Source organism: Oncorhynchus clarkii, chromosome 25 (assembly GCF_045791955.1).
Source record: "Oncorhynchus clarkii lewisi isolate Uvic-CL-2024 chromosome 25, UVic_Ocla_1.0, whole genome shotgun sequence".
NCBI lineage: Eukaryota > Metazoa > Chordata > Actinopteri > Salmoniformes > Salmonidae > Oncorhynchus > Oncorhynchus clarkii.
The window spans coordinates 39592909-39620375 of NC_092171.1; the positions used below are offsets into that span (position 1 = coordinate 39592909).

General features: G+C 40.8%; 1 protein-coding gene across 1 annotated transcript in view; it reads right to left on the reverse strand.

Annotated features, from left to right (window-relative positions):
- The window catches only part of LOC139383981 (gamma-2-syntrophin-like), a 75313-nt gene that overhangs the window by 902 nt on the left and 46944 nt on the right, over positions 1-27467 (reverse strand). The window contains exons 10-16 of the mRNA XM_071128610.1: positions 26099-26228; positions 22694-22732; positions 18386-18502; positions 17849-17920; positions 17419-17628; positions 817-909; positions 551-661 (exon numbers count right to left, since the gene is read on the reverse strand). Of these exons, the coding sequence (XP_070984711.1) occupies positions 551-661; positions 817-909; positions 17419-17628; positions 17849-17920; positions 18386-18502; positions 22694-22732; positions 26099-26228 (772 nt within the window). The remainder of the gene's footprint in view (positions 1-550; positions 662-816; positions 910-17418; positions 17629-17848; positions 17921-18385; positions 18503-22693; positions 22733-26098; positions 26229-27467) is intronic.

Consider the following 27467-nt stretch of genomic DNA (forward strand, 5'->3'; position numbering starts at 1 on the left):
CATAGCATGGCAGCAACACATGGCAACACAGCATGGTAGCAACAGAGCATGACAATAACATGGTAGCAACACAACATGGCAACAGCAGCACAACATGGCAACAGCAGCACAACATGGTAGCAGCACAACATGGTAGCAGCACAAAACAGGGTACAAACATTATTGGGCACAGACAACAGCACAAAGGGCAAGAAGGTAGAGACAACAATACATCTCGCGAAGCAGCCACAACTGTCAGTAAGAGTGTCCATGATTGAGTCTTTGAATGAAGAGATAAAACTGTCCAGTTTGAGTGTTTTTTTACAGCTCATTCCAGCCACTAGCTGCAGCGAACTGAAAGGAGGGGCAACCCAGGGATATGTGTGCTTTGGGGACCTTTAACAGAATGTGACAGGCAGAACAGGTGTTGTAAGTGGAGAATGAGGGCTGCAGTAGATATCTCAGATATGGGGGAGTGAGGCCTAAGAGGGTTTTACAAATGAGCATCGACCAGTGGGTCTTGCGACGGGTACCCAGAGATGACCGGTTTACAGAGGAGTATAGAGTGCACCTTCATCTCGATCTGTTTGTTTTCAGCGTTCTTGAAGAGGAGTTTCACCCTTGTTTTCCCATCATCAGAGGAGCCTTTCAGTTGAGAGAATTTGTATCTCCATAATATCTTCTACAGAGGATAAAAGTTGACAATAGAGCAAGGGTTTATTATTACTAACTAATCAATAAACAGTAGGTATTAACCAGTCTAGCATGGATAATATCCCCCCCTACTGTATAGCCTGTTGAACCTTCAGTTAGAATAGTGAATGAACGATGACTCACCTTCGAGGAGCTCTCAGAACAAGTGAAGCCAGATCCAAAGTCTATGGTCAAACACAGTACTTTACTCTGGCTGCTGCACATGTAGGTCTTTGACTGTTGAGAGACAGATCGGTATTTAGAGAACAAATCACACATTTCAACATATACAGTGCCTTGCGAAAGTATTCGGCCCCCTTGAACTTTGCAACCTTTTGCCACATTTCAGGCTTCAAACATAAAGATATAAAACTGTATTTTTTTGTGAAGAATCAACAACAAGTGGGACACAATCATGAAGTGGAACGACATTTATTGGATATTTCAAACTTTTTTAACAAAACAAAAAAAGAAAAATTGGGCGTGCAAAATTATTCTGCCCCTTTACTTTCAGTGCAGCAAACTCTCTCCAGAAGTTCAGTGAGGATCTCTGAATGATCTAATGTTGACCTAAATGACTAATGATGATAAATACAATCCACCTGTGTGTAATCAAGTCTCCGTATAAATGCACCTGCACTGTGATAGTCTCAGAGGTCCGTTAAAAGCGCAGAGAGCATCATGAAGAACAAGGAACACACCAGGCAGGTCTGAGATACTGTTGTGAAGAAGTTTAAAGCCGGATTTAGATACAAAAAGATTTCCCAAGCTTTAAACATCCCAAGGAGCACTGTGCAAGCGATAATATTGAAATGGAAGGAGTATCAGACCACTGCAAATCTACCAAGACCTGGCCGTCCCTCTAAACTTTCAGCTCATACAAGGAAAAGACTGATCAGAGATGCAGCCAAGAGGCCCATGATCACTCTGGACGAACTGCAGAGATCTACAGCTGAGGTGGGAGACTCTGTCCATAGGACAACAATCAGTCGTATATTGCACAAATCTGGCCTTTATGGAAGGGTGGCAAGAAGAAAGCCATTTCTTAAAGATATCCATAAAAAGTGTCGTTTAAAGTTTGCCACAAGCCACCTGGGAGACATACCAGACATGTGGAAGAAGGTGCTCTGGTCAGATGAAACCAAAATTGAACTTTTTGGCAACAATGCAAAACGTTATGTTTGGCGTAAAAGCAACACAGCTGAACACACCATCCCCACTGTCAAACATGGTGGTGGCAGCATCATGGTTTGGGCCTGCTTTTCTTCAGCAGGGACAGGGAAGATGGTTAAAATTGATGGGAAGATGGATGGAGCCAAATACAGGACCATTCTGGAAGAAAACCTGATGGAGTCTGCAAAAGACCTGAGACTGGGACGGAGATTTGTCTTCCAACAAGACAATGATCCAAAACATAAAGCAAAATCTACAATGGAATGGTTCAAAAATAAACATATCCAGGTGTTAGAATGGCCAAGTCAAAGTCCAGACCTGAATCCAATCGAGGATCTGTGGAAAGAACTGAAAACTGCTGTTCACAAATGCTCTCCATCCAACCTCACTGAGCTCGAGCTGTTTTGCAAGAAGAAATGGGATAAAATTTCAGTCTCTCGATGTGCAAAACTGATAGAGACATACCCCAAGCGACTTACAGCTGTAATCGCAGCAAAAGGTGGCGCTACAAAGTATTAACTTAAGGGGGCTGAATAATTTTGCACGCCCAATTTTTCAGTTTTTGATTTGTTAAAGAAGTTTGAAATATCCAATAAATGTCGTTCCACTTCATGATTGTGTCCCACTTGTTGTTGATTCTTCACAAAAAAATACAGTTTTATATCTTTATGTTTGAAGCCTGAAATGTGGCAAAAGGTCGCAAAGTTCAAGGGGGCCGAATACTTTCGCAAGGCACTGTACATACAGGGTCAGTTAATATATGTATAATGTATATTGTGTAACGGAAAGATTCAATATGTCAGTCTATTGGAGCATCTCAAAGTAAAAGGATATTCTGCAACAACAACAAACATCTGTGTGTGTGTGGGGGGGGGGTTATCAGAACAAAGCAGCTCCTGAAGAAATGTTGAAATAATGTACATGTTCATTGTGTTTTCATTGAGGGTGTATGTTAGGTGGATGGTTTACAAAATGAGTAGTAAGGGGATCCTGTTTAAGCTTTTTTTTGTGTGTGAAAGCTTAGGAACTGCTGTCGGGGTCAGAGTACAGTCTACATATGGATTATTGTGAAATGAATTTCTTCCAATGCTTGAACTTCCTCTGAGCTTTGAATACACCCAACCCTCTTAAAGGATCAACAAACATAATTGTGAACGTGCAATGCAGAAATAGGCTATCCATTTATATAGCTTTGCTATTGCTGCAGGTGTGTTCAATCCAATATGCTTGAGAGGAATTTAGATTGTGTCAATTGAGAATTCTTCTAAACTAGTTAAAATATACTTATTCATGTTACCATACTAGAACGTATTGATTGTAATAGGTTGGGGTCAATGGAGGGTGGATAGGATCTGGGGTGTATGGAAAGTTACTGAGTGAGACAAGGGGGAGTGCATAAACTTAATATTCTGTTCAAACATGTTATTGTTTAATATCAATGTTTCTAAGGAGGGAGGCGAAGTGCAACAGGTCGTCTCTGATAAGCAGGCCAGCTGAAGGGCAACAGGTCGTCACTGATAAGCAGGCCAGCTGAAGGGCAACAGGTCGTCACTGATAAGCAGGCCAGCTGAAGGGCAACAGGTCGTCACTGATAAGCAGGCCAGCTGAAGGGCAACAGGTCGTCACTGATAAGCAGGCCAGCTGAAGGGCAACAGGTCGTCACTGATATGCAGGCCAGCTGAAGGGCAACAGGTCGTCACTGATAGGCAGGCCAGCTGTGTAACTAGGAAGGAGCGAGGAATTCGGCTCCAGGTCAAGTCAACAGATGAAGTGAGAAAAACCTTTAGAGGTGGGGCCAGAGGGGCCCACCACAACGACCCTCCTACTGATGTCCTATGTCACACAGAGGGGCCCACCACAACGACCCTCCTACTGATGTCCTATGTTCACACAGAGGGGCCCACCACAACGACCCTCCTACTGCAGTCTCGTGTCAAGCATAATTATTTACACGCCCATCAATGTTTTAGCATAAGGCAGGGCCATGACTACACCAGTGGGAGGAACCAATTAAGTTCCTGCCTAGCAACAGAGATGTAACTAAACAAATGGCTACCCAGATTATTTGCATTGCCCCCCCCCCCCCCCCCCACACACACACACACACACACCGCTGCTACTCTCTGTTATTATCTCACTTTAACACCTGTACCTACATATACATATTACCTCAACGATCCGGTGCCCCCCACACATTGACTCTGTACCGATACCCCCCCCCTGTATATAGTCACTCTAACTGTTGTATTCGGCACATGTGACTAAATCAATTTGATTTGATGTGTATTGGCTGTCTAGATGTGTAAGGAGTTGACCCAAGCTAGTAAGAGGTTATAAAATAGCTATGCTTGTGTCATCATAACTTGTCTTTGCAGCTGTATGACCCAGTGGGTGAATAAACTTGGTTTGAGCTTTTCCTTAGTTGTCAGTTTGAGTTTTTACTCTGTTTGTTCAGAACCTGACAATATAACATTTAAAAGAACAAAGTGAAATATCTACAGGGTTGCCTCCAGTCTGTAGCCTTCCATTTTACTGCCCCCCGACAAGAACAACCAAACGTGTGACATAATGCTTTTCACAAGTCTTATTGAAAGCAGTGGTGTGTGAGCATGTGTCTCTGTAGTGAAGTGTAGATCTTTGTGGAAATGAATAAGGTGCTGTGTAGAAACCCTATCTTCCCCATGTTTCCGTTCTTCAGCAAACGAAGCTGAACTCAAAAAAGGGATACAACTACTGTTCCTTACCGCTTCGGTCACTTTGACACATTTTGCTGTGAATTTCAGGTGTTGCTCCTTTCACACTCTCTCTCTCACAAGGCTGGTGGGGAAACCTGCTGTTTTTAATGATTGACTACCAGTGAACAGTGAATGCAGTTGGACTCTTGAGTGTCTTGCTGTTTAAAAATAATCTCTTCTCCACAGAGGTGCCTGGATGAAATTGAGTTGCCATGAAAAGAAAAAAAAAAATCCTTGTGTGATAATTTGTTGTGTCACGCTAAACACAGACTACACGTTGCTAATTGGACAGCTTCCTCAACAGGGATTGGGAGAATACAACATGCAGTGGTTTTAAAAAACGTCTATTCCAGAGATAGGGTTAGTGCTGTCGTTCTACTCAACATAATACAACAAAAAACATATATTAAATTGGCTCATGAGTATAACCCTGTCTAAGTTTAATGTGAATGCACCAACACCAGCAGCTTAGCACCCTGCATCCCATTGCTTGCTTCTGAACCTAAGCAGGGTCGGTCCCTGGATGGGAGACCAGATGCTGCTGGATGTGGTGTTTGGAGGGCCAATAGGAGGCACCCTTTCCTCTGGTCTAAAAAAATATCCCAATGCCCCAGGGCAGTGATTTGGGACATTGCCCTGTGTAGGTTGCTGTCTTTCAGATCAGATGTTAAACGGGTGTCCTGGCTAAATTCCCAATCGAGCCCTCACACAGTAACCTAATCATCCCCAGCTTACAATTGGCTCATTCCTGTAACTGTTTCCCAGGTTGTTGCTGTAAATGAGAATGTGTTCTCAGTCAACTTACTTGGGAAAATAAGGGTTAAATAAAAACTTAACTCCATGTAAAAATGTAAGGGACAGACAGTGTACGTTTGTCCTAAATAATGTTTTTTTTTTAAATTTTAAAACTGACGCCCACCCAATCAGTTTTCAGTTCCGGGCTTAGCCCAAGTTCAACTCCGATATGAAACCACAGGAGGCTTAGCCCAAGTTCAACTCCGTTGACAGCTTTTCTGAAACCACAGGAGACTTAGCCCAAGTTCAACTCTGTTGAGAGCTTTTCTGAAACCACAGGAGACTCAGCCCAAGTTCAACTCTGTTGAGAGCTTTTCTGAAACCACAGGAGACTTAGTTCAACTCTGGTCTGAAACTACAGGAGGCTTAGTTCAACTCTGGTCTGAAACTACAGGAGGCTTAGTTCAACTCTGGTCTGAAACTACAGGAGGCTTGTCCCAAGTTTACATAATGAATGGTGGAAAATGCTAATTATTATAGCTTTTTCACAGAGTGACAGAGGGGTAAGACCACATTTTAATTATGCCGTTTGTGCTGCCCACACTGTGCACCTCAGGATAATGTTTAGACTAAGCTCACTGTATCAGCTGTTATAACCTCAGAATAATGTTTAGACTAGGCTCACTGTATAAGCTGTTAACACCTCAGGATAATGTTCAGACTAGGCTCACTGTATCAGCTGTTATAACCTCAGGATAATGTTCAGACTAGGCTCACTATCAGCTGTTAACACCTCAGGAAAATGTTCAGACTAGGCTCACTGTATCAGCTGTTAACACCTCAGGATAATGTTCAGACTAGGCTCACTGTTTCAGCTGTTAACACCTCAGGATAATGTTCAGACTAGACTCACTGTATCAGCTGTTAACACCTCAGGATAATGTTCAGACTAGGCTCACCGTATCACCTGTTAACACCTCAGGATAATGTTCAGACTAGGCTCACCGTATAAGCTGTTAACACCTCAGGATAATGTTCAGACTAGGCTCACCGTATCAGCTGTTAACACCTCAGGATAATGATCAAACTAGGCTCACTGTATCAGCTGTTAACACCTCAGGATAATGTTCAGACTAGGCTCACTCAGAGAATACACATAGACAATTTATTCTATTCTATTTGTATTTGTGGTTCTGCTGAGACATGGACCATAATGCTTGATCATTTTGAAAATGAAGTGGATTTAATCTGTCTTCGGCAGGACAGGGATTCCTCCCAGAGTCGTCATAGTGCACAAGGCTAAGTATGTCTTTAGTAGTGTACAAGGCCAACTATATCCTTCACTATGAAGGACACAGTTGGCATTGTACACTATGAAGGATATAGTTGGCCTTGTACACTATGAAGGATATAGTTGGCCTTGTTCACTATGAAGGATATAGTTGGCCTTGTACACTACCAAGGATATAGTTGGCCTTGTTCACTATGAAGGATATAGTTGGCCTTGTTCACTATGAAGGATATAGTTGGCCTTGTTCACTATGAAGGATATAGTTGGCCCTGTACACTATGAAGGATATAGTTGGCCTTGTACACTACCAAGGATATAGTTGGCCTTGTACACTATGAAGGATATAGTTACCCCTGTACACTATGTCCTTGGTAGTGTACAAGGGTAACTATGTCCTAGTGTACAAGGCCAAAATCAAGTTTTTAGAAATGCTTGCAAATGTATACATATATATATATATATATATATATATTCAGACCCTTTATTAAGTACTTTGTTGAAGCACCTTTGCCAGCGATTACAGCCTTGAGGTCTTCTTGGGTATGACATTACCAGCTTGGCACACCTGTATTTGGGGAATTTCTCCCATTCTTCTCTGCAGATCCTCTCAAGCTCTGTCAGGTTGGATGGGGAGTGTTGCAGCACAGCTATATTCAGGTCTCTCCAGAGATGTTAGATCGGGTTCAAGTCTGGGCTCTAGCTGGGCCACTCAAGGACATTCAGAGAGTTGTCACGAAGCCACTCCTGTGTTGTCATGGCTGTGCGCTTAGGGTCTTTGTCCTGTTGGAAGGTTGAACCTTCACCCTAGACTGAGGCCCTGAGCGCTCTGGTGCAGGTTTTCATCAAGGATCTTTTTGTACTTTGCTATGTTCATCTTTCCCTCGATCCTGACTAGTCTCCCAGTCCCTGCCGCTGAAAAACATCCCCACAGCATGATGCTGCCAACACCATGCTATAGTTGGCCTTGTTCACCATGAAGGATATAGTTGGCCTTGTACACTATGAAGGATATCGTTGGCCTTGTTCACTATGAAGGATATAGATGGCATTGTACACTATGAATGATATAGTTGGCCTTGTTCACTATGAAGGACATAGTTGGCCTTGTTCACTATGAAGGACATAGTTGGCCTTGTATACTATGAAGGACATAGTTGGCATTGTAAATTACAAAGGACATAGTTGGCATTGTACACTATGAAGGATATAGTTGGCCTTGTTCACTATGAAGGATATAGTTGGCCTTGTTCACTATGAAGGATATAGTTGGCCTTGTTCACTATGAAGGACATAGTTGGCCTTGTTCACTATGAAGGATATAGTTGGCCTTGTTCACTATGAAGGACATAGTTGGCCTTGTTCACTATGAAGGACATAGTTGGCCTTGTACACTATGAAGGATATAGTTAGCCTTGTTCACTATGAAGGATATAGTTGGCCTTGTTCACTATGAAGGATATAGTTGGCCTTGTTCACTATGAAGGATATAGTTGGCCTTGTACACTACCAAGGATATAGTTGGCCTTGTTCACTATGAAGGATATAGTTGGCCTTGTTCACTATGAAGGATATAGTTGGCCCTGTAAACTACCAAGGATATAGTTGGCCTTGTTCACTATGAAGGATATAGTTGGCCTTGTTCACTATGAAGGATATAGTTGGCCCTGTACACTATGAAGGATATAGTTGGCCTTGTACACTACCAAGGATATAGTTGGCCTTGTACACTATGAAGGATATAGTTACCCCTGTACACTATGTCCTTGGTAGTGTACAAGGGTAACTATGTCCTAGTGTACAAGGCCAAAATCAAGTTTTTAGAAATGCTTGCAAATGTATACATATATATATATATATATATATATATATATATATTCAGACCCTTTATTAAGTACTTTGTTGAAGCACCTTTGCCAGCGATTACAGCCTTGAGGTCTTCTTGGGTATGACATTACCAGCTTGGCACACCTGTATTTGGGGAATTTCTCCCATTCTTCTCTGCAGATCCTCTCAAGCTCTGTCAGGTTGGATGGGGAGTGTTGCAGCACAGCTATATTCAGGTCTCTCCAGAGATGTTAGATCGGGTTCAAGTCTGGGCTCTAGCTGGGCCACTCAAGGACATTCAGAGAGTTGTCACGAAGCCACTCCTGTGTTGTCATGGCTGTGCGCTTAGGGTCTTTGTCCTGTTGGAAGGTTGAACCTTCACCCTAGACTGAGGCCCTGAGCGCTCTGGTGCAGGTTTTCATCAAGGATCTTTTTGTACTTTGCTATGTTCATCTTTCCCTCGATCCTGACTAGTCTCCCAGTCCCTGCCGCTGAAAAACATCCCCACAGCATGATGCTGCCAACACCATGCTATAGTTGGCCTTGTTCACCATGAAGGATATAGTTGGCCTTGTACACTATGAAGGATATCGTTGGCCTTGTTCACTATGAAGGATATAGTTGGCATTGTACACTATGAATGATATAGTTGGCCTTGTTCACTATGAAGGACATAGTTGGCCTTGTTCACTATGAAGGACATAGTTGGCCTTGTATACTATGAAGGACATAGTTGGCCTTGTTCACTATGAAGGACATAGTTGGCATTGTACACTATGAAGGATATAGTTGGCCTTGTTCACTATGAAGGATATAGTTGGCCTTGTTCACTATGAAGGATATAGTTGGCCTTGTTCACTATGAAGGATATAGTTGGCCTTGTTCACTATGAAGGACATAGTTGGCCTTGTTCACTATGAAGGATATAGTTGGCCTTGTTCACTATGAAGGACATAGTTGGCCTTGTTCACTATGAAGGACATAGTTGGCCTTGTACACTATGAAGGATATAGTTAGCCTTGTTCACTATGAAGGATATAGTTGGCCTTGTTCACTATGAAGGACATAGTTGGCCTTGTTCACTATGAAGAACATAGTTGGCATTGTAAATTACAAAGGATATAGTTGGCCTTGTACACTATGAAGGATATAGTTGGCATTGTTCACTATGAAGGATATAGTTGGCATTGTAAATTACAAAGGACATAGTTGGCATTGTTCACTATGAAGGATATAGTTGGCATTGTTCACTATGAAGGATATAGTTGGCATTGTACACTATGAAGGATATAGTTGGCCTTGTTCACTATGAAGGATATAGTTGGCCTTGTTCACTATGAAGGATATAGTTGGCCTTGTTCACTATGAAGAACATAGTTGGCATTGTTCACTATGAAGGACATAGTTGGCATTGTAAATAACAAAGGACATGGTTGGCTTTGTACACTATGAAGGACATAGTGTCCAATCAATTGAATTTACCACAGGTGGACTCCAATCAAGTTGTAAAAACATCTCAAGGATAATCAATGGAAACAGAATGCACCTGAGCTCAATTTGATTCTCATAGCAAAGGGTCTGAATACGTAGGTAAATAAGGTATTTCTGTTTTTAAATTTTGTATAAATATGCAAAGAAAAATGCTTTGTCATTATGGGGTATTGTGTGTAGATTGATGAGGGAAAAAAACTATTTAATCCATTTTAGAACAAGGCTGTAACGTAACAAAATGTGGAAAACGTCCAGGGGTCTGAATACTTTACTAATGCACTGTATGTCCTTAGTAGTAAACAAGGCCAACTATGTCCGTTGTAATTTACAATGCCAACTATGTCCTTTGTAATTTACAATGCCAACTATGTCCTTCATAGTGAACAAGGCCAACTATGTCCTTCATAGTGAACAAGGCCAACTATGTCCTTCATAGTGAACAAGGCCAACTATGTCCGTTGTAATTTACAATGCCAACTATATCCTTGGTAGTGTACAGGGCCAACTATGTCCTTCATAGTGAACAAGGCCAACTATGTCCTTCATAGTGTACAAAGCCAACCATGTCCTTTGTAATTTACAATGCCAACTATGTTCTTCATAGTGAACAAGGCCAAATTTATCCTTCATAGTGAACAAGGCCAACTATATCCTTCATAGTGAACAAGGCCAACTATATCCTTCATAGTGTACAATGCCAACTATATCCTTCATAGTGAACAATGCCAACTATATCCTTCATAGTGAACAATGCCAACTATGTCCTTTGTAATTTACAATGCCAACTATATCCTTCATAGTGAACAATGCCAACTATATCCTTTGTAATTTACAATGCCAACTATGTTCTTCATAGTGAACAAGGCCAACTATATCCTTCATAGTGAACAAGGCCAACTATATCCTTCATAGTGAACAAGGCCAACTATGTCCTTCATAGTGTACAAGGCCAACTATGTCCTTCATAGTGTACAAAGCCAACCATGTCCTTTGTAATTTACAATGCCAACTATGTCCTTCATAGTGAACAAGGCCAACTATGTCCTTCATAGTGTACAAGGCCAACTATATCCTTCATAGTGTACAATGCCAACTATGTTCTTCATAGTGAACAAGGCCAACTATATCCTTCATAGTGAACAAGGCCAACTATATCCTTCATAGTGAACAAGGCCAACTATATCCTTCATAGTGTACAATGCCAACTATATCCTTCATAGTGAACAATGCCAACTATATCCTTCATAGTGAACAATGCCAACTATGTCCTTTGTAATTTACAATGCCAACTATATCCTTCATAGTGAACAATGCCAACTATATCCTTCATAGTGTACAAGGCCAACTATATCCTTTGTAATTTACAATGCAAACTATATCCTTCATAGTGAACAATGCCAACTATGTTTTTCATAGTGAACAAGGCCAACTATATCCTTCATAGTGAACAAGGCCAACTATGTTCTTCATAGTGTACAAGGCCAACTATATCCTTCATAGTGTACAATGCCAACTATGTTCTTCATAGTGTACAATGCCAACTATGTTCTTCATAGTGAACAAGGCCAACTATATCCTTCATAGTGAACAAGGCCAACTATGTCCTTAGTAGTAAACAAGGCCAACTATGTCCTTCATAGTGTACAATGCCAACTATGTCCTTCATAGTGAACAAGGCCAACTATGTCCTTCATAGTGAACAAGGCCAACTATGTCCTTCATAGTGTACAAGGCCAACTATATCCTTCATAGTGTACAATGCCAACTATGTTCTTCATAGTAAACAAGGCCAACTATATCCTTCATAGTGAACAAGGCCAACTATATCCTTCATAGTGAACAAGGCCAACTATATCCTTCATAGTGTACAATGCCAACTATATCCTTCATAGTGAACAATGCCAACTATATCCTTCATAGTGAACAATGCCAACTATGTCCTTTGTAATTTACAATGCCAACTATGTCCTTCATAGTGAACAATGCCAACTATATCCTTCATAGTGTACAAGGCCAACTATGTCCTTTGTAATTTACAATGCCAACTATGTCCTTCATAGTGTACAAGGCCAACTATGTCCTTCATAGTGAACAAGGCCAACTATGTCCTTCATAGTGAACAAGGCCAACTATATCATTCATAGTGTACAATGCCAACTATATCCTTCATAGTGAACAAGGCCAACTATATCCTTCATAGTGAACAAGGCCAACTATGTCCTTCATAGTGAACAAGGCCAACTATGTCCTTCATAGTGGACAAGGCCAACTATATCCTTCATAGTGTACAATGCCAACTATGTTCTTCATAGTAAACAAGGCCAACTATATCCTTCATAGTGAACAAGGCCAACTATATCCTTCATAGTGAACAAGGCCAACTATATCCTTCATAGTGTACAATGCCAACTATATCCTTCATAGTGAACAATGCCAACTATATCCTTCATAGTGAACAATGCCAACTATGTCCTTTGTAATTTACAATGCCAACTATGTCCTTCATAGTGAACAATGCCAACTATATCCTTCATAGTGTACAAGGCCAACTATGTCCTTTGTAATTTACAATGCCAACTATGTCCTTCATAGTGTACAAGGCCAACTATGTCCTTCATAGTGAACAAGGCCAACTATGTCCTTCATAGTGTACAAGGCCAACTATATCCTTCATAGTGAGCAAGGCCAACTACTGTACGTCGTATTAATGTTGTATTTAAAAAAAAACGTTTTTCAATAAACAGCAAGTCCCAGTCCACTGAAGTACAGGATACATCAGAGCACACAGGACATTCCCATCTGTTCCTGCTTTCAAGGGTTCAGTCTATGAAAGATTAAGAGAGGCTGTTCTTTCATTGGGCTTAATTTTGTTTGAGTCTGCAGTTCATATGTTGACATTTTCTTCTGGTACAGTTGAGAACTTGCCTAAGGAATGAATGTCTTCAGAATTAAGAGGAAACTTAATTGAGCCCCTTGGACTTATGATCCTAAACTATCCATGACCGCACAACGCACTCTATGGAACATAAAAGGGAAACATTTGCCTTCAAAGATTGTCAGATTGATGACTTATTTTCTCAACAGCCAATGAATTTTAGGAACCTGCGTCTGGTAAACCATTTAAAGCTGTGTAATTACATTTGCTAGTTTAAATCAAAATAAAATCAAATGGTATTTGTCACATACACGTGTTTAGCAGATGTTCTTGCGGGTGTAGCGAAATGCTTGTGTTTCTATCGCCAACTGTGCAGTAATATCTAACAGTAATATCTAACAATTTCACAACAATATACACAATACACACAAATCTAAGTAAAGGAATGGAATTAAGAAGATATAAATATTTGGGCGAACAATGTCAGAGCGGCATAGACTAAGATACAGTAGAATATAACAGAATCCAGTATGTACATATGAGATGAGTAATACATAGACTAAGATACTAAATAGTATAGAATACAGTATATACTGTAAACATTATTAAAGTGACTAGTGCTCCATTATTAATGTGGCCAGTGATTTCAAGTCTCTTGAGGCGGCAAGGTAGCCTAGTGGTTAGAGCGTTGGACTAGTAACCGGAAGGTTGCAAGTTCAAACCCCCGAGCTGACAAGGTACAAATCTGTCGTTCTGCCCCTGAACAGGCAGTTAACCCACTGTTCCTAGGCCGTCATTGAAAATAAGAATTTGTTCTTAACTGACTTGCCTAGTTAAATAAAGGTAAAATAAAAAAATAAAAAAGTCTCTCTATATATATATAGGGCAGCAGCCTCTAATGTGCTAGTGATGGCTATTTAACAGTATTTAACAGTCGGATGACCTTAACAGAATAACTGACATGGGTTGGTGAAGACAGTTGATGCAGTACCAAATTGTGGAATTTTGTCGGTTTACACTTTGCCCTTGAAATGTATTTCAGCACTGCAGTGATTTACATCTCTTCTGACAGGTTCTTTCCTCTGTATTATTTATACACGTCTGTAGTTAAAGGGGTTCCTGAGCATCATAGCCCTCAGGCTTAACTGTGCTTTTTACTTAGCCTTTTGCCTTTGGTTGGCTGCTTTTGAAGAGGAGGATTATACAGAACCCTGCCGGCCATTCCATGAGGTCCCGACTTGACATCTAGCATACTTTTTATTTGTCTTATTTTTTTTAAAACTCTTGGTTCAAATGAATGATCATGAAAAGAAATGAGTTTAAAAAAAGGGAGCATAATTATTGTGGGAAAAAAAACATCTAATCTAATTGTGAAAAAAGTATCTGTAAAGGTTTCAACGAGTGTCCAGTTGAACAGACAGTGCTAAGTCAGGTGTTATGAAGTGTCCTGGAACACTCGTAAGACACTTCAGGTGTTATGAAGTGTCCCGGAACACTCGTAAAGACACTTCAGGTGTTATGAAGTGTCCTGGAACACTCGTAAGACACTTCAGGTGTTATGAAGTGTCCTGGAACACTCGTAAAGACACTTTGGGTGTTATGAAGTGTCCTGGAACACTCGTAAAGACACTTCGGGTGTTATGAAGTGTCCTGGAACACTCGTAAAGACACTTTGGGTGTTATGAAGTGTCCTGGAACACTCGTAAAGACACTTTGGGTGTTATGAAGTGTCCTGGAACACTCGTAAAGACACTTCGGGTGTTATGAAGTGTCCTGGAACACTCGTAAAGACACTTTGGGTGTTATGAAGTGTCCTGGAACACTCGTAAAGACACTTCAGGTGTTATGAAGTGTCCCGGAACACTCCTAAAGACACTTCAGGTGTTATGAAGTGTCCTGGAACACTCCTAAAGACACTTCAGGTGTTATGAAGCCCTGTACATTCCTTTAAAATGCTCTACGTGAGTATCAGAAATGACCTTATTGGTACTTTTGTCTTGAAACAGTCAATAACACCTCTATACACACAGTTGACAGTAGCAGGCCCACTGTGTAGATTGAGTAGGTTATTCCTATCATCAGCTGAGGTGAGTCAGTCTAGGTGTAAGAGACTGTACCTTTTGGCTGTAATGATGAGTATCTAAGTAATTTAATGCAGTCTAACCTTTAGCACATCTTTTACATATACAGGTCAAGATAATATGAAAGATTAAATAACAATACATTAAATGCTGAAAGGAAGACCATCATGTTTCAGACCTTACGGTAACAGAGCTCATCACCATGTTGTTGCAGACCTTACCGTAACAGAGCTCATCACCATATTGTTTCAGACCTTACCGTAACAGAGCTCATCACCATATTGTTGCAGACCTTACGGTAACAGAGCTCATCACCATATTGTTGCAGACCTTACTGTAACAGAGCTCATCACCATATTGTTTCAGACCTTACCGTAACAGAGCTCATCACCATATTGTTTCAGACCTTACTGTAACAGAGCTCATCACCATCATGTTTCAGACCTTACGGTAACAGAGCTCATCACCATATTGTTTCAGACCTTACGGTAACAGAGCTCATCACCATATTGTTTCAGACCTTACGGTAACAGAGCTCATCACCATATTGTTGCAGACCTTACCGTAACAGAGCTCATCACCATATTGTTGCAGACCTTACCGTAACAGAGCTCATCACCATCATGTTTCAGACCTTACCGTAACAGAGCTCATCACCATGTTGTTTCAGACCTTACGGTAACAGAGCTCATCACCATATTGTTGCAGACCTTACCGTAACAGAGCTCATCACCATCATGTTTCAGACCTTACCGTAACAGAGCTCATCACCATGTTGTTTCAGACCTTACCGTAACAGAGCTCATCACCATATTGTTGCAGACCTTACCTTAACAGAGCTCATCCCCATGTTGTTTCAGACCTTACCGTAACAGAGCTCATCACCATATTGTTGCAGACCTTACGGTAACAGAGCTCATCACCATATTGTTTCAGACCTTACGGTAACAGAGCTCATCACCATGTTGTTTCAGACCTTACCGTAACAGAGCTCATCACCATATTGTTGCAGACTTTACCGTAACAGAGCTCATCACCATATTGTTGCAGACCTTACTGTAACAGAGCTCATCACCATGTTGTTTCAGACTTTACCGTAACAGAGCTCATCACCATATTGTTGCAGACCTTACTGTAACAGAGCTCATCACCATGTTGTTTCAGACCTTACCGTAACAGAGCTCATCACCATATTGTTTCAGACCTTATCGTAACAGAGCTCATCACCATATTGTTTCAGACCTTACCGTAACAGAGCTCATCACCATATTGTTGTAGATCTTACTGTACCAGAGCTCATCACCATTATGCTACAGACCTTACGGTAACAGAGCTCATCACCATATTGTCTCAGACCTTACCGTAACAGAGCTCATCACCATATTGTTGCAGACCTTACCGTACCAGAGCTCATCACCATACTGTTGCAGACCTTACTGTAACAGGCAATTTAATGGTTCAATGAGGTGAGGACTAATTCTTTAGATCCCTTTAAGCTACATTTTATTAAACTAACACTAATGTTTTCAAAAAGAACAAACCGTGAAAAGAAACTGCCGTCTTCCAATTCTCTGTGCAATTGATTTCCTTGTCAGAGAAATTAAAAGCAGCCCTGGATCAGTAATTAAAATCCACTTTGTATCTTGGAAATGTCACCTACTTGGACAAATTAAAGTTTCCATAAAAAAACAATCACATAGCCTCTAGCAGTTGTATCGTGTGTCTCTCCCCCCCCCCCCAAAAAAAATGCATTAAGTATGTTCTTCCTCATAGTGACATACATTTTGCAAAGCTTTGTCACATGAACTCTGAGTACTTCTCTTGAATAATCCACTAAAATTAAGAGATTATAAAAATTAACGCATTGCTGAATTTAATGAATTCCCACCAGGCACAAACTGGTTGAATCAATGTTGTTTCAACGTAATTTGTCAACAGGAATCTACATGGAAAATACATTGGATAAAAAAAAAAATTAAAAAAAGTAAACTGTTTTTTTTTAAGGGTGAAATTTCAACCACGGGATAATGTCATCATGGTAACCACATTTCAACATAGACAAACTTTGTATAAAATAAGTTGAATTTGTACCTTTAAAGCAATGTCTTGTCTTCAACGTTACAGTATATCCACGATCAGAAAAAGAAGAATAAAACAATAGACTGGGAAGCACCTCCTACTGGACAATTGATGTTTCTACAGATTCCCTTTGGTCTTCTATTCAGGATTTTACTCTAGCCCTGCTCAGCTATGACACTTGTCCCTGGCTCTTACCAATGTGCTATCGTGAGAATGATCGTTGAGCAATCTACATCGGAAAAAAAATAAAAATAGATTCACTCTTCCTGTCAAAGTCATTCCACAGGGTAGGTTTAACAGAGAGCAAAATAAATGTGACCATACCACATACCAATACCATACCACTCACATACTATATCACTCACATACCATATCACTCACATACCATATCACGCACATACCATATCACTCACATATCATTTAAATGAATAATTTATATGTTGGATTCACGTCTCCACTTACCCCGACTCTCTGCACCTCCATGAAGACGGCTCTTTGGAAGGACTTCTCCCACACGGCGAGGTCAGAGGTCATCTCCACACTGAAGGTGTGACTCTGGCCGTGGCCGACCAGGATACTGAAACAGAAAGGCTCTCCGTCCTGCAGCTCCTCATCCTGCTGGAGGCCAAGGTAGAACTTGGCCTGGATCCAACAGTCCTCTGCCATCCACAGCTACAACACCACATCCAACATCATCATAATCATCAGTTCTATTCACTGGGAACCATATTTCAACTTGATATGAACAGCCTTCTATATGAGTAACTGTCATGTTGGTGCAGATCTACATCAACACATGATCCACGCAAAATATAGAGTAACATGCACATAATTCTAATTTCGGTGACAGTCGATCCTAGTATCTTATTCTGCATGCGAATTTTGAAAGTACCTTGTGAACCTTGAACAGAACCTCATAAAGGATGTACAGGGTTTCAGCTTGTCCCCAGTCAGTTGCACTAACCTGAGATGGGGGGGCGGGGGGAGAGGGGGAGGGACAAAAGTGAGTGTATATTATAAGCCTTCATCTTCTCATCAATGTAATGTCTCACAGACAGGATTTAAGACACTTTGAACCACAGTAAATGAACCAACACATAGTGTTGGAAGCTCTACATTAACCCATCTTACCCAATCAAATAACCTAACCTCGGGAAGACAATTACATGGTTTCAATACCCATGATTTGTTTTGTCGGTGGTTCGGGGTCAAAACTCATTTCAGAAATAGACGATGTAATTGTAAAAGCAGGAATGAAAAGATCCAGAATAACCTGAACTGTAGCTACACACTGAGCGTAGCCCACCACCATGCTCCCGGCTAAAGGAACATTTAATGGACTATCATGGTGGAATAAAAGCTGAACGTGTAAATCCTTGGACTCCTGAACAGTTAATGGATGAGGAGGAAATCAATGAGAGGTTCGTACAGGAGGACTCCTGAAGATGTAGAGCCAAGGGCCTCTCAATGCCAGGAACTTGAAGGTACTGGATGGAGCAGCATCATCAGGATGCGGGTTTCCACACACCCAACCCATGTGGACAATCTGCAGAGGCAAGGTTCAAGGGATGAAAATCCATTCGGTTGCATTTTTTTTTGTGTTATTTTTAATGAACCAATATGCTATGAGTGGATCTGTCTTTATTAAAGATACAGTTGAAGTCGGAAGTTTACATACACCCAGGTAGGAGACATTAAAACACGTTTTTCAACCACTCCACAAATGTCTTGTTAACAAACTATAGTTTTTGGCAAGTCGGTTAGGACATCTACTTTGTGCATGACACAAGTCATTTTCCCAACAATTGTTTACAGACAGATTATTTCACTTATAATTCACTGTATCACAATTCCAGTGGGTCAGAAGTTTACATTCACTAAGTTGAGTGTGCCTTTAAACAGCTTGGAAAATTCCAGAAAGTGATGTCATGGCTTTAGAAGCTTCTGATAGGCTAATTGACATCATTAAAAACAATAGTACCCAAGTATAAACACAATGGGACCACATAGCCATCATAGAGCTCAGGAAGGAGACGCGTTCTGTCTCCTAAAGATGAACGTACTTTGGTGCGAAAAGTGCAAATCAATCCCAGAACAACAGCAAAGGACCTTGTGAAGATGCTGGAGGAAACAGGTACAAAAGTATCTACAGTATATCCACAGTAAAACGAGTCCTATATCGACATAACCTGAAAGGCCGCTCAGCAAGGAAGAAGCCACTGCTCCAAATCCGCCATAAAAAAGCCAGACTAAGGTTTGCAACTTCACATGGGGACAAAGATCGTACTTTTTGGAGAAATGTCCTCTGGTCTGATGAGACAAAAATAGAACTGTTTGGGCATAATGACCATCCTTATGTTTGGAGGAAAAAGGGAGAGGCTTGCAAGCCAAAGAACACCATCCCAACTGTGAAGCACGGGGGTGGCAGTATCATGTTGTGGGGGTGCTTTGCTGCAGGAGGGACTGGTGCACTTCACAAAATAGATGGCATCATGAGACAGGAAAATGATATTGAAGCAACATCTCAAGGCATCAGTCAGGAAGTTAAAGCTTGGTTGCGGGGTCTTCTAAATGGACAATGACCCCAAGCACACTTCCAAAGTTGTGGCAAAATAGCTTAAGGACAGCAAAGTCAAGGTATTGGAGTGGCCATCACAAAGCCCTGACCTCAATCCAATAGAACATTTGTGGGCAGAACTGAAAAAGCGTGTGCGAGCAAGGAGGCCTACAAACCTGACTGAGTTACACCAGCTCTGTCAGGAGGAATGGGCCAAAATTCACCCAATTTATTGTGGCAAGCTTGTGGAAGGCTACCCGTAACATTTGACCCGAGTTAAACAATTTAAAGGCAATTGCTACCAAGTACTAAGTGAGTGTATGTAAACTTCTGACCCACTGGGAATGTGATGAAAGAAATAAAAGCTGAAATAAATCATTCTCTATACTATTATTCTGACATTTCACATTCTTAAAATAAAGTGGTGATCCTAACTGACCTGAGACAGGGAATTTTTACTAGGATTAAATGTCAGGAATTGTGAAAAACAGAGTTTAAATGTATTTGGCTAAGATGTTTGTAAACTTCCAACTTCAACTGTAGCTATAGTTACAGAGTTAGAAACTCAGCAAAAAAAGAAACATCCCTTTTTCAGGATCCTGTATTTCAAAGATAATTTGTTAAAATCCAAATAACTTCACAGATCTTCATTGTAAAGGGTTTAAACACTGTTTCCCATGCTTGTTCAAAGACCCATAAGCAATTCATGAACATGCACCTGTGGAACTGTCGTTAAGACACTAACAGCTTACAGACGGTAGGCAATTAAGGTCACAGTTATGAAAACTTAGGACACTAAAGAGGCCTTTCTATTGACTCTGAAAAAAAAAATGCCCAGGGTCCCTGCTCATCTGCGTGAACGTACCTCAGGCATGCTGCAAGAAGGCATGAGGACTGCAGATGTGGCCAGGGCAATAAATTGCAATGTCTGTACTGTGAGACGGCTAAGACAGCGCTACAGGGAGACATGACGGACAGCTGATCATCCTTGCAGTGACAGACCACATGTAACAACACCTGCATAGGATCGGTACATCCCAACATAATCAAATCAAATCAAATGTATTTATATAGCCCTTCGTACATCAGCTGATATCTCAAAGTGCTGTACAGAAACCCAGCCTAAAACCCCAAACAGCAAGCAATGCAGGTGTAGAAGCACGGTGGCTAGGAAAAACTCCCTAGAAAGGCCAAAACCTAGGAAGAAACCTAGAGAGGAACCAGGCTATGTGGGGTGGCCAGTCCTCTTCTGGCTGTGCCGGGTGGAGATTATAACAGAACATGGCCAAGATGTTCAAATGTTCATAAATGACCAGCATGGTCGAATAATAATAATAATAATAACAACACCGCACAATCCCTCCATCAGTGCTCAGACTGTCCACAATAGGCTGAGAAAGGCTAGATTGAGGGCTTGTTGGCCTGTTGTAAGGCAGGCCCTCACCAGACATCACCGGCAACAATGTTGACTATGGCACAAACCCACCATCGCATGACCAGACAGGACTGGCAAAAAGTGCTCTTCACTGACGAGTCGCGGTTTTGTCTCACCCGGGGTGATGGTCGGATTCGCATTTATCATCGAAGGAATGAGCGTTACACCGAGGCCTGTACTCTGGAGCAGGATCGATTTGGAGGTGGAGGGTCAGTCATGGTCTGGGGCGGTGTGTCACAGCATCATTGGACTGAGCTTGTTGTCATTGCAGGCAATCTCAACACTGTGCTTTACAGGGAAGTTTATGTGTCGGGGGCTAGGGTCAGTCTGTTATATCTGGAGTACTTCTCCTGTCTTATCCGGTGTCCTGTGGGAATTTAAGTATGCTCTCTCTAATTCTCTCTTTCTCTCTTTCTTTCTTTCTCTCTCTCGGAGGACCTGAGCCCTAGGACCATGCCTCAGGACTACCTGGCATGATGACTCCTTGCTGTCCCCAGTCCACCTGGCCGTGTTGCTGCTCCAGTTTCAACTGTTCTGCCTGCGGCTATGGAACCCTGACCTGTTCACCGGACGTGCTACCTGTCCCAGACCTGCTGTTTTCAACTCTCTAGAGACAGCAGGAGTGGTAGAGATACTCTTAATGATCGGCTATGAAAAGCCAACTGACATTTACTCCTGAGGTGCTGACTTGCTGCACCCTCGACAACTACTGTGGTTATTATTATTTGACCATGCTGGTAATTTATGAACATTTAGACATCTTGGCCATGTTCTGTTATAATCTCCACCCGGCACAGCCAGAAGAGGACTGGCCACCCCTCATAGCCTGGTTCCTCTCTAGGTTTCTTCCTAGGTTTTGGCCTTTCTAGGGAGTTTTTCCTTGCCACCATGCTTCTACACCTGCATTGCTTGCTGTTTGGGGTTTTAGGCTGGGGTTCTGTACAGCACTTTAAGATATCAGATGATGTAAGAAGGGCTATATAAATACATTTGATTTGATTTGATTGAGCACGTCTGGGACCTGTTGGATCGGAGGGTGACGGCTAGGGCCATTCCCCCCCAGAAATGTCCAGGAACTTGCAGGTACCTTGGTGGAAGAGTGGGGTAACATCTCACAGCAAGAATTGTCAAAGCTGGTGCAGTCCATGAGGAGGAGATGCACTGCAGTATTTAATTCAGCTGGTGGCCACACCAGAAACTGACTGTTACTTTTGATTTTGACCCCCCCTTTGTTCAGGGACACGTTATTCAATTTCTGTTAGTCACATGTCTGTGTAACTTGTTCAGGTTATGTCCCAGTTGTTGAATCTTGTTTTGTTCATTCAAATATTTACACATGTTAAGTTTGCTGAAAATAAACGCAGTTGACAGTGAGAGTACTTTTCTTTTTTGCTGAGTTTGATGAACATAGTTACAGATGACAATAGTTATAGTTAAAGACAGCTATAGTTAAAGATAGCTATAGATGAAGATAGCTATAGATGAAGATAGCTATAGATGAAGATAGCTATAGATGAAGTTAGCTATAAATGAAGATAGCTATAAATGAAGATAGCTATAAATGAAGATAGCTATAAATGAAGATAGCTATAAATGAAGATAGCTATAAATGAAGATAGCTATAGATGAAGATAACTATAGATAGCTGTAGATGAAGATAGCTATAGATGTAGACAGCTATAGATAGCTATAGATGAAGATAGCTATAGACGAAGAAACTTATAGCTCATGGGGTGAGGACATACCTGATCATCCGGAGAGCAATATCTGTTAATCATTTTCATCTGTTAGAGGAGAAAACAAGGGATTGCAATTTTAAGTGGAACTGCGTTAGAGCTGGCAAATCCACAGGCGCACTCCTTGTGTTACCTTACTGTGGACACTGACATTGGATGCAATGAAACCACACAGAACTTTATAACAAATCCCATGCTGCTACGGTGGCATGGTCAGACCAGCTCTTATACTTTACTGACACTGTGGCATAGTCAGACTAGCTCTTATACTTTACTGATACTGATACATGGTCAGACTAGCTCTTATACTTTACTGATACTGATACATGGTCAGACCAGCTCTTATACTTTACTGATACTGATACATGGTCAGACCAGCTCTTATACTTTACTGATACTGATACATGGTCAGACCAGCTCTTATACTTTACTGATACTGATACATGGTCAGACCAGCTCTTATACTTTACTGATACTGTGGCATGATCAGACTAGCTCTTATACTTTACTGATACTGATACATGGTCAGACCAGCTCTTATACTTTACTGATACTGATACATGGTCAGACCAGCTCTTATACTTTACTGATACTGATACATGGTCAGACCAGCTCTTATACTTTACTGATACTGATACATGGTCAGACTAGCTCTTATACTTTACTGATACTGATACATGGTCAGACTAGCTCTTATACTTTACTGATACTGATACATGGTCAGACTAGCTCTTATACTGTACTGATACTGATACATGGTCAGACCAGCTCTTATACTTTACTGATACTGATACATGGTCAGACCAGCTCTTATACTTTACTGATACTGATACATGGTCAGACCAGCTCTTATACTTTACTGATACTGATACATGGTCAGACTAGCTCTTATACTTTACTGATACTGATACATGGTCAGACTAGCTCTTATACTTTACTGATACTGATACATGGTCAGACTAGCTCTTATACTTTACTGATACTGTGGCATGGTCAGACCAGCTCTTATACTTTACTGATACTGATACATGGTCAGACTAGCTCTTATACTTTACTGATACTGATACATGGTCAGACCAGCTCTTATACTTTACTGATACTGATACATGGTCAGACCAGCTCTTATACTTTACTGATACTGATACATGGTCAGACCAGCTCTTATACTTTACTGATACTGATACATGGTCAGACTAGCTCTTATACTTTACTGATACTGATACATGGTCAGACTAGCTCTTCTACTTTACTGATACTGATACATGGTCAGACTAGCTCTTATACTTTACTGATACTGATACATGGTCAGACTAGCTCTTCTACTTTACTGATACTGATACATGGTCAGACTAGCTCTTATACTTTACTGATACTGATACATGGTCAGACTAGCTCTTATACTTTACTGATACTGATACATGGTCAGACTAGCTCTTATACTTTACTGATACTGATACATGGTCAGACTAGCTCTTATACTTTACTGATACTGATACATGGTCAGACTAGCTCTTATACTTTACTGATACTGATACATGGTCAGACTAGCTCTTATACTTTACTGATACTGATACATGGTCAGACTAGCTCTTATACTTTACTGATACTGATACATGGTCAGACTAGCTCTTATACTTTACTGATACTGTGGCATGGTCAGACCAGCTCTTATACTTTACTGATACTGATACATGGTCAGACTAGCTCTTATACTTTACTGATACTGATACATGGTCAGACCAGCTCTTATACTTTACTGATACTGATACATGGTCAGACTAGCTCTTATACTTTACTGATACTGATACATGGTCAGACTAGCTCTTATACTTTACTGATACTGATACATGGTCAGACTAGCTCTTATACTTTACTGATACTGATACATGGTCAGACTAGCTCTTATACTTTACTGATACTGATACATGGTCAGACTAGCTCTTATACTTTACTGATACTGATACATGGTCAGACCAGCTCTTATACTTTACTGATACTGATACATGGTCAGACTAGCTCTTATACTTTACTGATACTGATACATGGTCAGACCAGCTCTTATACTTTACTGATACTGATACATGGTCAGACCAGCTCTTATACTTTACTGATACTGATACATGGTCAGACTAGCTCTTATACTTTACTGATACTGATACATGGTCAGACCAGCTCTTATACTTTACTGATACTGATACATGGTCAGACTAGCTCTTATACTTTACTGATACTGATACATGGTCAGACTAGCTCTTATACTTTACTGATACTGATACATGGTCAGACTAGCTCTTATACTTTACTGATACTGATACATGGTCAGACTAGCTCTTATACTTTACTGATACTGATACATGGTCAGACTAGCTCTTATACTTTACTGATACTGATACATGGTCAGACCAGCTCTTATACTTTACTGATACTGATACATGGTCAGACTAGCTCTTATACTTTACTGATACTGATACATGGTCAGACCAGCTCTTATACTTTACTGATACTGATACATGGTCAGACCAGCTCTTATACTTTACTGATACTGATACATGGTCAGACCAGCTCTTATACTTTACTGATACTGATACATGGTCAGACTAGCTCTTATACTTTACTGATACTGATACATGGTCAGACCAGCTCTTATACTTTACTGATACTGATACATGGTCAGACCAGCTCTTATACTTTACTGATACTGATACATGGTCAAATCAACAACAACTGACGTTCTAATAAGCAAGCTGCAAGTCAGCTGCAGTATCATATCAAGTCATTCTCTGTTGATGAACATGCCAGGACCCATTAGGATGTCACAGTCTATTTCTAGGTTGTTGGTCACCACAATCAAAGTCAAGAGTTCTGCTTCACCAGCTCCTCTCACAATTACATGCTGAATGAACGTTTCGCCCTCCGACTACTCATCCATCCGACTACTCATCCATCCGACTACTCATCCATCCGACTACTCATCCATAATCAGGTGACGCACGACTGAATGAATCCTACTTTAGAAAAAAGAGCAGCTGTGTAGTTGTGTAGCTCAGAGCAGCCTTTCTGGATCCTTAGCGACACATAGTGATAGATCATCAGTGTACTAATCAACAGGGAATAATGGAAATGAGATAGCTAAACACTAGCGATCACGTGAGAGTATTAATGATGGATTACTACAAGGCACTAATTCATTATGCCCATGAATACCTATTTTCTAGAAGAGAAGGAGAGGACATTAATAATAGGTATCACATTCTAATGAGAATAGAATTCAAAAATTTGGATACCCCTGGGATTTTAGCACACATCTTCTGTTGAGTTACTTGTGCTTTGGCCCTTGATCCTGTCCATTCAATCTGTATCTGGATAAAAAAAAATTAAATAATACATTTTTACCTGGTTATACAGTAGACTTACATTCTCCAGTGTCAAATCACTGATATTGGTTGATATTGCTTGAAGCCAGTCAGTGCTTTCTGCTGCAGTGCAAAATTGTAGAATATTGATGCTCGTTCCATCTAAGGCGCAGACTTCAAAGCTGTTCGACCTGGAGGGGGTATGAACGTTCAGGTTAGAGATGTACAGTAGTACTGTACAGTTAAAAGCACTTTTTTTTAACTAGAATGGTCAGAGTGGAAAACCTTTAAACCAAGCTGTTTCTTTCACTGAAGTGAGGACAGGCAGTGTTACGATGCTAATTAACATTACAGTTCACCTGCATTCGATAACCATAGCAACTAACATAGAGAATTAAGGAAATACAGAGCCCTGAACAAGTACATATACACTCTTAAACAGATTCCACATTCTGTAGCGTTATAGCGTTTATTTTGGCTGATCTTTACAATGCACTCCACACTTTTCTAGAGAGAGAAAAGTATAGAGAAAAAAAAGAAAGAAAAAAAAAAGACTTAATTCTGAGATATTTGATTGCATATGTAATGGCCACAGCACACCCGAATGACTTCAGGAGCAAGCGCAAACACAGAATATCAGACGGTTGCAAATTACAGCTCGGTTTCAAAGTACATCATCGTTTGTTGCATGTCACCGATAAGGACACCGGCAGGGTAAAATGGCGTACACGTGCATCGAATCCCTTTCATCATTTATATTTAAAGGTGACGCTTTTTACCATTTCATTTTTGGGCATTTGAAAAACACTCCAGATCAATTAGACTTAGAAACAACTGTCAATAGTTTTAAAACAAAAATAGCATTGAACATGACGATGCCATCAAAACAGCTTTTCTCTGACGGTTAGACAATCACATTTATCACACAGATCTTGAAAAGTGTCAAATGTTAAGCAAACTCTCCATAGGCTGGGATGAAGTGTTGGACTTCCAGCAGTGAATATGTTCTGTACGGGATGTTGAGAAGAGAAATATGAGGAGAATGTTCTGTACGGGATGTTGAGAAGAGAAATATGAGGAGAATGTTCTGTAGGGGGATGTTGAGAAGAGAAATATGAGGAGAATGTTCTGTACGGGATGTTGAGAAGAGAAATATGAGGAGAATGTTCTGTACGGGATGTTGAGAAATATTAGGAGAATGTTCTGTATGGGGATGTTGAGAAGAGAAATATGAGGAGAATGTTCTATACGGGATGTTGAGAAATATGAGGAGAATGTTCTGTAGGGGGATGTTGAGAAGAGAAATATGAGGAGAATGTTCTGTACGGGATGTTGAGAAATATGAGGAGAATGTTCTGAAGGGGATGTTGAGAAGAGAAATATGAGGATAATGTTCTGTACGGGATGTTGAGAAATATGAGGAGAATGTT